This window comes from Fundulus heteroclitus, chromosome 1 (assembly GCF_011125445.2).
Source record: "Fundulus heteroclitus isolate FHET01 chromosome 1, MU-UCD_Fhet_4.1, whole genome shotgun sequence".
Lineage (NCBI taxonomy): Eukaryota > Metazoa > Chordata > Actinopteri > Cyprinodontiformes > Fundulidae > Fundulus > Fundulus heteroclitus.
This window is the reverse complement of record NC_046361.1, coordinates 31,654,973-31,666,962: the sequence shown is the minus strand read 5'-3', so window position 1 is coordinate 31,666,962 and position 11,990 is coordinate 31,654,973. Positions and strand designations below refer to the sequence as shown.

The 11,990-nt window shown below is 37.5% G+C and overlaps 1 protein-coding gene across 1 annotated transcript; it reads right to left on the bottom strand.

Annotated features, from left to right (window-relative positions):
- Positions 1–1,439: 1,439 nt before the first annotated feature.
- Positions 1,440–7,844, bottom strand: zgc:100920 (uncharacterized protein LOC445241 homolog). Its single transcript, XM_012875623.3, has 6 exons — positions 7,590–7,844; positions 6,082–6,219; positions 5,911–5,991; positions 4,611–4,808; positions 3,751–3,808; positions 1,440–2,210 (listed from the first exon to the last, which is right to left on the bottom strand). The coding sequence occupies exons 1-6, from the start codon at positions 7,641–7,643 to the stop codon at positions 2,200–2,202; spliced, it is 540 nt and encodes a 179-aa protein (XP_012731077.2). The 5' UTR covers positions 7,644–7,844; the 3' UTR covers positions 1,440–2,199.
- Positions 7,845–11,990: the final 4,146 nt, after the last annotated feature.

The following is an 11,990-nucleotide window of genomic DNA, read 5'->3' as shown; positions in this document are numbered from 1 at the left end:
TTGATTTTAGCAATGTTTTAAGGTGGAATTGAGTTTATTTAGTAAAAATGTTTTTGTAGTTATGACATTTTCAGATCATGGTCAGTAATTATGTCTGGGATTCTAGTATGTTCTCACTTAAACTAGACGAGATATCATTCATAGACAATAATTTATAAGACCAAGAACAAAGTTTGTTTTGTGGAGGGAAGTTCCGACCAACCCTGTCATTGGTATTATGGGCACCATTACTCAGTGACTGTAAGGGAGATATATGGTTTGTGTGTAAACATCATAAATTATGTTGAAAGAGATGTCATGATGCACATAATCTGAGCAGGGTGGGGGGCACTTTAGATTTCGAATAAAAGTGTCCAGACAATGGAGCCTTGAAGAACCCTGCAGTTTATCTTTATTTGCTCTGATTTATTATTGCCAATTGACAAAGTAGCCTCATTCAAGATAACAGAGTAATTTTGATTACTGTCATATGGAGAGGCTACAAGACAACCACATTGTTCATTTTAAATCAAACCAAACCATTTTGCTCAATTGGATCCTACATCAAATCCAGATCTGTCACTTAAAAATATACACATTGCAGAGTTTGCACAACCAAATAAGTCTGTGACATACATTTTTTTTTCTGATTTTATTTATTCAAAATTGTTACAATTCCTTTAGGCATGCCATATCTCTCACATGAAAGCTAAAACTAAAAAAAGGTGTATTCCGCTACTCATGTTTAAGGTTTTTTTCATAAAAATTCCAGTTTTCAGACAATACTTTTTGTTTAAGGCTAACATTTATACCTCACTTTCTTTCCTATGTTGCCTGACTAAATTAAAGAGTGGCTTTTAATCAAAATAGTTTTGCAAAATCACTGCATAGACAAGCTTCCCTTTGAGCTGCTTCTGGTCTTGTCCTGCATTGACGGGATCTTCTGTCACAATTATTATTAAAAATAACAGAGCTGGAGACCAGTTTGGGCTTTCTAAAAACGACCGATACTGGACTCACTTTGCAACACAGGACATCTAAATCCCAGATGAAATTTTGAGAAAGGGGCTTATGCTTCTATTCTTAATACAGCTTTAAAAAAGGTTGATTATGAGATTTTTTAGCTCAAAGCTGTATTTACAGCCTTCAAAGGTCTCCACTGGAATTCAAGGTATTTCATTTGATTCAAGTGAAAACCTTGGATGAGGAACTAAGAAAGACTAAATCCTGTTTTATGTCTTCAGCACATGATACAAGAAGATGTTTCAATGACAAACAATTCAAAATACAATTAAACAAGCATTTACTCTAGGTCGATTGGCTAAGCCGGTTTTACTTTAATGATTACAGCAACATAGTTAGGCACTCTTAATCCCCATAAAACAGTTAAAAGAACAAAATCAGCAAATACAAATAAATGAAAGTCCGTTAAAAAAATAGCAACACAAAAAATATTGGACCCAATTCTTTCCATCAGTTTATTTGGTGAACGGATGGAAAATGGAACAATACAATTAAGATGAACCCTCCAACCCATTGAAACCCACAATTTGAGTACAAGTTACTTATAATTCAAACACACCGTGGATACTTGGATGATGATACAACTGTCGTTCATTTGAACATTTTTACAACTCATTGTATCTATATAAGCTAGGAAACAGAAGCCAAATACGTTTTTTGTTGTTAATCAAAAAATGTTTGTATATGGAAATTGATTTTTACAACAAAATGTAATATCTAAATGTCCAATATGAAGTTGTTGCGCTTAGCTCAGCCCTCTTTTGTTCTCCTCAAAGTTTTTTGGAGAAGTCATTCATCCGAGTTCCTTTTACCAATGAATGGTTGATTCATCTGCTGTGAAGAACCATCTACAAAGAACGCGTCAATACGCCACCTAGTGGTAACAGAGGTACACTAAACTCAACATTGGAGCAATAATAAAAGCTTTCTGTTAAACCTGAACTCATCTAAGGTCATCTAAAATTTATAATAAACAGTCTTTTACAGACAAGCACACATGCATATTAGGACCCAGACTAAACCTTATAGTGGGACATTATGTCTTTGACACACTGGCATGTCTCCTCCTTGATCAGTGCGCCCTGTATGGGTTTAGCTTGAGGTTTAGAACCAAAGCCATGATGGTGCTGACTGGGTCTTAAAAGTCATCTTCTGCTTGGACCCCTTTCAACATCCTTGAAACGGTATTCTTTCAGGTCATTTGTAATCTGAAAAAAACAAACAAAAACAAAACAAAGTTATTAAAGAAATGCAATGAAGACTTGGCCCAAAACTGAAGGCAAAGAAGAATGAATGTTCTTATAGCGACACCCAAAATACCCTCTAACCTTTGCACCTTTTTTAAAAAATAAAATTAAAAACAGCGTACGTTTGTATTTATAACCCTCATTTATATCAGACAGGTCAGGTATAAAGTTGTAGGTAAGTTTAAAGAAAAGCTAGGTTATTGAACAGTACCACAAGGATTCATCATCATGCAGAGCGCTGTTGACAACAGAAAAGTAGTCAGATGGATGAAGATGGATGAAGATAAATTAATTGTGATTGGGAAAGAAAACTGTTAGAGGCTGTAAAAGACAGCCAGGGCTGGACTGGGATGGTTTGGATCAAAGTATGTTGAAGAGTTAGTTTTCGCTCCAGCTATTCTTGTGTGTGCAACACCCGCAAACCTTTCAGAGTTTTTATTTCTGAAATATATTTTTCCCTACACTTCACAATTATGCACCACTTTGTTTTGGTCTATCACATAAAATCCCAATAAAAACATTGGAAGCTGTGATTGTAACGTGAAACAGAAAAACGTAAAGAGGTATCTGTATTGTTACAAACAAAATTTTGTCAATAGCGTGTAATGACTCCCATGAAGGGAGCATACCCGATGGAGTAACTGAATTTCACTAAGGAAATGAACTTGAAAAAATAAGTTTTTGTGTAAAAAGTGAGTAAACACACCCAAAAGAAACAGCATAATCTAAGACCTACAAACTCAAACGACTGGTTCAGTCAGACGAGTCACGTGAATATGTTTCCAGACATCTTTATTGGCCAATAGAGTACAAGTCTGAGTTCGCCATTTAGGCTCTGAACTCACTACTCCAAAGCTGCGCTGCTCAAAAAGTTACGGCCAAATTATTTTATTTTTTTCTCCCCAGAACAGAAAGTGAGGAGAGGCTGTCTGGCCACAGGCTTTATGGGAATGACGGAGCTGAATACAACAAGGCAGCTGATGCTGCAGCGCATGATATGCAGAGTCCTGCAAGATGCTTGGCATGCTTTAAATACATTCTGAAGAGTGTTTTGATTTTGAGAGAAGCAGAAGCCTCTAAACTGACTAAACTACTGTAGCTAACAGGCGTCGTCTCGTATGTGTGTGTTTATTTTTCAAAAAGATCTTCCATTAAACTTTACAGGTTGGCAGAAAAGAATAATGCCACCGTCAGAGAGGGACTGAACATCTTATCTGGGGTCTGATTGCACTGGAGACTCTGTGTCTGAAAGAGCCAGTCTGTGTGAGAGAAAATCCAAAACAGGAGAAGAACACAATCACCCGACTTAGGAGTGTTAACCTTGACACAGTTATGTCTAAAATAACACGTCGGTTCATCCACAGCAGTAACAATAAATACATAACTGGAGGATTCACAGGTCAGGCCAAGGAAATGTTAAAATAAACTCACATAAATAAATCAATTATATAGGGATTGTAAATAAATTATAATGTTCCTGTTAGTGGCTGTTTGTACTTACAGCTTTCTTCCTCTGAAAATGTGCTGACAACATAGCAGGAATAAACCACTCCAGGGAGCTGTAAGAACAAAAACAACATTTAAGAAAAAAAAAAAACTTTTTAAGGCTTGCTGTTTGTATTAGAATGTGTCTTTGAGCCAGTAGGCATAAAATAACAAATTATAATATCCCAGGTGAATCAACAATAAGCTGAATTTCTCTGTAAAAGCAGCTTTTCTTGTTTGAGGATAATAAAAAATACCTGCTGGAAACTTGTTCTGTGAGATCTAATATTGTGAGATATCATCAAAAGTCTGACTGTTTGTACAAAAGTTGATTTTTTTTCCCATTCATGTATTGTTGTTGTGATAAAAGGTTTACAGTTCTAAGATGGTTGGTTGGTTAGCAAGGCTTTTCTTTCTGTGCACCAACATTATGAAACAGTCGACCTGCAGATGTCAGGCAAACATCTAATGTTTGAGTTGCAGTACACAATATTAAATGGTCAGATTTCCAAATGTCCCTCGGTTATTGCATTTTTTTTTCTTTTTCTTCTAAGCTAAATAATTTTTCACCTTTATTCTGATCATTTTAAATTTTGATTATATTTCATCTATTGTCTGCTTTCGTGTTACGGTTGTCATTCTTTTTATGTGCTGAAATCTGATAAAAAATACTTATTATAATATAGTAAAATAACATTTATAATTATACTAGCTTTAAACAATTATGGTGTTGATCATTTATACTTATGATCTAGTGAATAATGTCAATAATCAATAATCCATATTCATTAGATACCAAATAAAACGCTTTTGAAATGATATGTAAAGCTCTAACGAAGGAAGTTTTATGTGTTTAATGATTTTGTTCAGACTCACTGAAACAAGGAGCTGCATTGTGCAGTGCAGAACCTCAATGTACTGGTATTGGAGCCAGCAGCTCAGCACCGTTGTCAGGCTGGGGTTCTGGTGATCCTGCCAGCTGTCAGAGGGAAGGCTTTGGCTTTGACATCCCGGCCCGTGGTTCTTCCACCAGGAGGAATGCGAGGACACTCCCAGGGAGAGGACGTGGCTGTCCTGTGGTGAAGAAGAATAAGGAGCATGTTGATCAAACTTCACAAAGTCTCAAAAAAATGAGCGGTTTCTCAGGTTTATATATTCTGAACTCTAATGTTATTCTATATAAAATATAATAAAACGGTTTTACTGCATAATATGTAAACAAATGACAGTTTCTGTATCATTTGGCATTAATAATTTTTATTTTTATTTATTTGGTCAAGAAATGAGCCCAGTCTACAGGATAAAAAAAAAAAGAAAGAAACAGCAGGAACAAAATCTAAGATATTAATTTAAAAAGCTACACATTTTAAACAAAACAACCAAAAACTATTTCCAAAAATGATTCAATGAAAAAAAAAAATCCTGTTGTTTTGCAATTGTCAAATTCCAAACCAAAACCAAAGCTGTATGTTAAAAATTTGGCAGATTGTCTGATTCAAAACCATCCTCACATGTATACAACAACATTTGAAGTTTTGGTTCTTTTCATTCAAGATCTGTTTCATTAAGTGTAATAAATATTCATAATAGTATATCAACAAATTCATCAATATATATTCTTAGTTATTAATCGATAAATTAATTTGCAAAAATAAAGACAATAACACTTCTGTACATTGAACTGAAAGAAATGTAAAATCTCAAACAATAAAAAGAGCAAAAGGAGTTAAATAAAAACAAAAAAGAATTTTAGATAACACGATAAAAATAAAGACATTGTCTTCAATACTGAAACTATATTATTTCTCAGTTTTATTTTGTACTGGTTGGTATTGTTAATAATCTAATAACATACATAAAAGCAGATTTTATTAAAGCACTTTCAAAGTGCTGTACAGGGGACATAAACACAAGAATAAATTATAAAAAGTCAAAGGAATGTGAAAATAGTCAGACTGAAGTAAAAAAATTAAAACAAGGCAAACAAGTACAGAAGACATTCAATGACAATTTTAAAATAAATATTTAGCATCCTAGACCAGACACCAGCTTTTTATTGCAGCTGTTATCAAAGGTGGATCTTAAGAGAAGCTGCCTGAACTGAGCGCTGTTAATTAGAGACCCAAGCAGCTGCAGGCGTCTCTAATTATCTCACAGAAATGACCACGAGCCTCACCTTTGAAAGGCCTCCCAAATCCAGGTAGAGACAGCCCACAAAGACGTTCCAGCAAATCCACACAAACATCCACAGCAGGTACTGAGGAACCAGAAAGACAGCGCAAATGATCCCTCTTACAGACACGAGACATCTGGCGACGCTAACTGAGACACAAACTCAAGCCTTTACCACGACGACGTAGCGTGATTGGTACTGGACGGCGCCGAACAGGCCCAGGATGACCACGATGATGTGGAGGAAGTTGACCATGATGGGAGCCCACTGGTAGCCCAGGAAGTCGAACACCTGCCTCTCCACGGCTGTTATCTGTGTATAGACAACGCCGACTTTAATAAAAAAATTAAAAAAAAGTGTGGCTTTTGTATGTGTTGTCAAGGCAACCAGGCCACAGGGGGGGATAAAACATGTAGGGGGTGCAGCGTGGATTCCCCTGAGGTCATCGAGGAAGGGGGCAGGGTGGGAAACAGGGATGAGGGGTGGGTGTGGGGCACGAAGGGTGCAGCCCTTTATTGTGTTAGGCTGCCTCTGCTTTATATTAACAACAGTTATTATAAGTTAATTTTAAGCAGGCAAACTCTGCAGCATGACAAGTAATATCGTCCAGTACATCCGATAACTCTCTCATCATCATATCAGTCGTGTCAATCCCACACAACACAGTTAAAGCAAATGTATTATTTAATCATTAGCTTTGTTTTTTGGTCTAAAACATTTCCAAGGCCCTTGATATCATTTGTCACTGTTTATACTTAATTATTATCATTATTGATTACATTTAAAGTAAGCATTATTTCTACATTTTGAATTTTTCTATTGCACCTTTAATTTGAATGTATTGCCTTCAACATTTAATGTAGGCTTTTACCTCTATTTTAGATTGGTTTGTAAACAAAACAGATGTTTTATTTTATATATATATATATATATATATATATATATATATATATATATATATATATATATATATAGCCAGTTTTTTCATGTTTTATATTGTCCACACATTTGTCTCTGTCTATCCACAGGTCTGTATTTTCCGCGAAATGTTATTAAAGTTATTAATAATTAATATTAATATATTATTATTCACTAAATTTAACACCTTCCTGTGCAACTGTTGATTGCTTCTTGCATGTCTTTGTTTTATTGTCTATAAAAAGCTGATTAGCAGATTAACATTTTAAGAAGCAGCATTAAAATGTATTCTAACACGTTGTGGAAACCAATAAATATTCATGTTCAAACATAAATACAAATCAATGTTTTTATGTTAGTCTTTGATAATTGTACTTTAATAACAATCATTTAATAAAATTGTCACCAAAGTGGTAAAAAAAAAAAAAACTAGTTATTTCCAAAGTATTAGTATAGTTTATCTATGATCTAACAGCCTCTGTAACTCAGTTGAAGATACTCTAGTACAACATAATTAGATCTATCCAACAGGTGCTTAAAAAGTCAAGATTTCACAACATCTTACCCAAAACTGTGTTACATTTTATATTTAATGGAAACTTTTAACGTTTCAAACATTTAACTGTGTAAAACTGCCATCTTATGTTAAATTTTAATAATTTTTGTTATATATCTTTACTGATTAGTGAGAATAAAAACAAGCAACAGCTGTTGCTTTGACGTGTTGTATGTTGAAGTATGAACAAAAAAAAACAACACCTTACCAACTGCACTGAGCAGAGCAGGATCAGCATGCATCGTCCAGAGCAGCACCCCATCTTCCTCTGCTATGATCAGTCTGGTGGCAACAGTGAGGATGGCGAGAACAATAGCAGATTTGCAATTCTCCTCAGGCACCAGCAGTAACCCTTTGCAGCGGTAAAACCATGCCCAGACGCACAGAGACACACAGAGCAGTTTAACCTCTGGAGGAAAACACAGGAGGCTGTCCCTGCATGAGAACCAGAGAGAAGGGGGAGGGGAGGCAGAGATATGACGGCTGAATCATGCCACGGCGGGGAGGAACCCTGGAGCACATCATCCTCAGCATGCCGGCTGTTTTTTTTTTTTTTTTTTTTACAAAAAGTATCTGGTAGACTGAAAACAGGCCACATAAGATTAATTAGATATAAATTTGTGATATCTCTGTAATGTAAAATGTTCTAGTCAAGTTATGTTAAGTACGTGCACACTCTGAAAAGTGCATCTAATCGGTCATTTTATTAATAAGTAAAAGTATTCAAACCCCGTGACCTTTTTCACAATCTCTATCTGAAATGTATTTTTGTGGGACCAGTCCAGGTGATGGACCAAGACAATTTAGTTCATATTGCTGAGGAGGAATGAAAAAAATAGATCTATCCACTGTTTACATCCTTGCAGGGTGATGAAGGCTGGCTGGTGCTCATCTCAAGCAGTCATTAGTCAAGAGGCGGGATACGTCCTGAACAGGTTGACAGTCCATCATAGGGCTAAGACAGAACATTGAAGGCAAATTTCTCTTGTTGTGTCTCTGCTCTGTCTTCTCTAACCTCCAGTCGGTCGAGGCAGATGACTGTTCATACTGAGCCTGGTTCTGGTTTTGCTGGAGGTTCTTCCTTCATGCTGAAGGGGAGTTTTTCTTTCCGCTGTCGCTTCATGCTTGCTCGGTATGAGGGATTGCTGCAAAGCCATGGACAATGCAGACGACTCTCCCTGTGGCTCTACGCTTCTTCAGGAGTGAATGCTGCTTGTCGGGACTTTGAAGCAATCAACTGGTTTCCTTATATAGGACATTTTGACCAATCTGTATAATCTGACCCAATCTGTATAATATGATTGAACTTGATTTTGTAAAGTGCCTTGAGATGACTTGTTTCATGAATTGGCGCTATATAAATAAAACTGAATTGAATTGAATTGAAATTAGAAAAAAACAATTAACCTAACAGTATTTCTAGCATCCAAACTCCATTCAGAAAGGCCCCAGGTCGGAGTTTGAAACCCAGGACCAGTTTGCTGCAAGACAAAAGTTCTACAAACTGTGCAAATAAGTGTGCAGCCCTGGAGCAGTATACAAATTTTACCAATAAAAACCTGGAAAGTCTGGCCTGCATTGGTGGTCAACCCTTCTGAGGCAATCTTTTGTGTAACCACCTTTTCCTGCAAGCACAGGAGTTTTGGAGTCTATTTGCTGTTTTGGAGAAATCCATCAGCTTTTTGCTGATGGATGTCTACTTAGAAGATAGAATATGAAGAAAGTGGTGAATCTTTTGATTTACCACTTTCTTTACCACAACATAAGAGCCTTCGATTTACTGGTGGAGTCCAGAAGAAAGGAGCAGCACCCTGGAAATAAGCTGTCTAAAGGAGCTTCCTCTGCGGTGTCCCTATGGATGGAGAGCATCGTCAATATTTACTGGATATTTCAGGGAGACTGGACACTATTTGGTGGATTAACAAGTCCAGACCCAGGCTGCATCTGAAAATGTCTTATTAGTAAGGACTCCTCAGCCAAAGTGGAAGTGCATCAGCGGTCGCCACGATAAGTACAGTTAGTAAAGAAGGAGGTAGGAAAGGAGCATATATGCTACCTCTCATAGCCACTTTAGCATAGGAACGTCGCAATGTCCCTTACCGTCGCTAACGAGCTATAAGAAATCCCACAATCCTTTGCGTAACATAACATATCAGCACAGCCCACATCATGGAAACTAAAAAAAAAATGTCTGGAGAGAAGACAGCGTGCACTTTGTAGTTATTTTTCAGAAACCTGTAGGCCCGGATTTCACTAGAATCATCCATGTGTATTTAAGTTGCGTAATGACGTCAGATTTAAAGGCTGTCCAAAATTGGCACAACACTCTTCTTTCCTCCCCATTACAGAGTTTATGCGGTTGACCTCATGAAAGGTCAAGGAGCGGTTTCTAGGAGCTATAATTAGAACATTTTGGATGCAGCCCCAGTCTCAGTAAACAACACAAGAAATATGAAAAGAAAAGGATTTACAACATGAAACCGAAAGCTTCAAAAGCCACAGAACCCTGAGAATACCCTGCACATTAACTTTCATTTTAAATAGAAGTGAAGAGATCTTTATGCATGCAGTGCCGATATGTAAGTGCTTTGTTGGCAGGACACTATATTCCAGACCTTCACCAGACCTCTGTTTTAGTATCTCTGCGTGTCTTTCTGAGCGCGGCGTGGATCGACCCTCATACAGCAACACTGTCCTCTGCCTTCTGATAGGTGGCTGCTCGTCTTCAGTGCTCTGAAGACTCCAGCAGGTGGTGGCAGTGGTGGAGCCCAAGGCTCCAAAGGTGTAAAAAAAAAAAAACAACATCAACTAAACTACACCGAAGGAACACACACCACAGGTCAAAAACAAGCTGAGGTGGCTGAGTTTCAGAGGAGTGGAAAAAGGCTTTTGTATTGGAGCCAAAAGTAATGGATCTTTAACTTGCTGTAAAACAAATTTCCCTGTTCTAAAAAAATATTCATCATAATAAAAAAAAAAAATACTAAAAATTACCATGTGGCTTCACTTGTGCTTTCTTGCCGGAGCAAGAGTCCGTGTCATGGCTGCCAGGAGTGTTTCTCTTTCGTGCCAACTAAACATTTCATTGAAGAAATATGTTAAACATATTTAAAAGACAAAAATGTTTTAGTTCGTATTTACCAGTAAACCTCCTCATTAATTTGGACCCTTAACCCAACCTGCCACACGACAAACATGGCTTCTTTCTGCATTTCAGCCCAAACTGACTTTTAAAGACATTAAAATGTAGAGGTGATAGGATTTTTACTGCAACTACCCCAAGCAAGCCAAAAAATTTACCTCTACATGCCCACGCTGTTCAGATTATAGAATCATCAGTCATTCTTAAATGTTGTCTATTAATTAATTTGACATTAATAATGTCGGACACTCGGACAATAAAGCCACGTCTTGTTCTTTTCCCTCTCGGCAGGCATGGAAGGCTGGTGTTTGGCTCCTTCCTGGTCCCAAAGCCCTCACAGACGGACGAGTCCTCGCAAAGCAGTCCTTCCCAGTTGCATTCAGAGCAGGAGATGTTCCCTCCCCACATTCAGAGTCCAAATGCACAAAGTTGAGAAAAAACCCAACAGCGTGTGAATCAGGAGGGCTGGAATTGTGAGAAAACAGTTTACATGTGTTTCCTCATTAGGATGTTTTTTTTTTATTCCCTCTTTTTGTCTCCTAAAGCATCCACTTTGGGGCAGCCTTCTCAGTTCTCAGTTTTTCACCCAGGAAGATCTTACTTCTCACCAGCCCCAACTTAATTTCCAGCACCAACGGATGCAAACACTAACGTCTACCTGAGCATTGTTGCTGACCAGGTCCTGATGGCTATCCCCAGCAGGATAACGCACAAACTCAGATCATCTCCAACTGGTTTCCTGAACAATGTGTTCCCTGTATAATCCAGTGGGCGGCTGCAGTCAATGGATCCGAAGCCAGCAGAGCACATTTTAGAAATGGAGATTCTGCATCGTGGATGTTCAGCTGACAACACCTCTATGATGCTGCCATAGCCAACATCCCTGTCGTGGAGATTGAAGGTGATTCTAAAGGCAAGAGGGCTGGTGTGTGTAATCAGGGGTGCCTTTACCAATTTTGGGTCCCAAAATAAAATAAAAAAATCACCATCCAGAAAGCTCATATTTATATATAAAACATTTTTTGGGCCCTTATCAGTCAGAAGACCTTGGAATTGTCCTGACTTTTCCCCTCCTATATAGCGCTCATGTGTGTAATCACTGGTGTCTCTGTAAATAACCAGGTAATGCAGGCCTGATGATGTTTAAAATAATGTTTGTATAGCGTTTATGCAAACCATTTTGACATGTTGAAAATCAAAAAAAATTTTCAAGACCGCAAAAGCCTGTTTTTGGTCTTAGTCCCTTCAGACAAGATCAGATCAATCTGATTTTATTCTAAATGAAGACAAAAAAAAGAAAAAGAAAAAGAAGTTTGAGATATGAACTGCTCAAAAATCTTTTAACTCAACCTTTCAAGTATCATGAACTTTCAAGTCAGTCCATTCATCAGTCCTCTTTGGTCGCACGTCCCCATCTGTCCGGGGGGTGGCGCTAGAAACGAAAATGCACGTTAATAATTTGGGGTC

Coding starts and splice junctions, on each gene's coding strand:
- zgc:100920 (XM_012875623.3), bottom strand. CDS start 7,643: ATGGGGTGCTGCTCTGGACGATGCATGCTGATCCTGCTCTGCTCAGTG. Junction 6,220..7,589: donor TGCTCTGCTCAGTGCAGTTG/GTAAGGTGTTGT, acceptor GTCTATACACAG/ATAACAGCCGTGGAGAGGCA. Junction 4,809..5,910: donor ATTTGGGAGGCCTTTCAAAG/GTGAGGCTCGTG, acceptor TCTTCACCACAG/GACAGCCACGTCCTCTCCCT.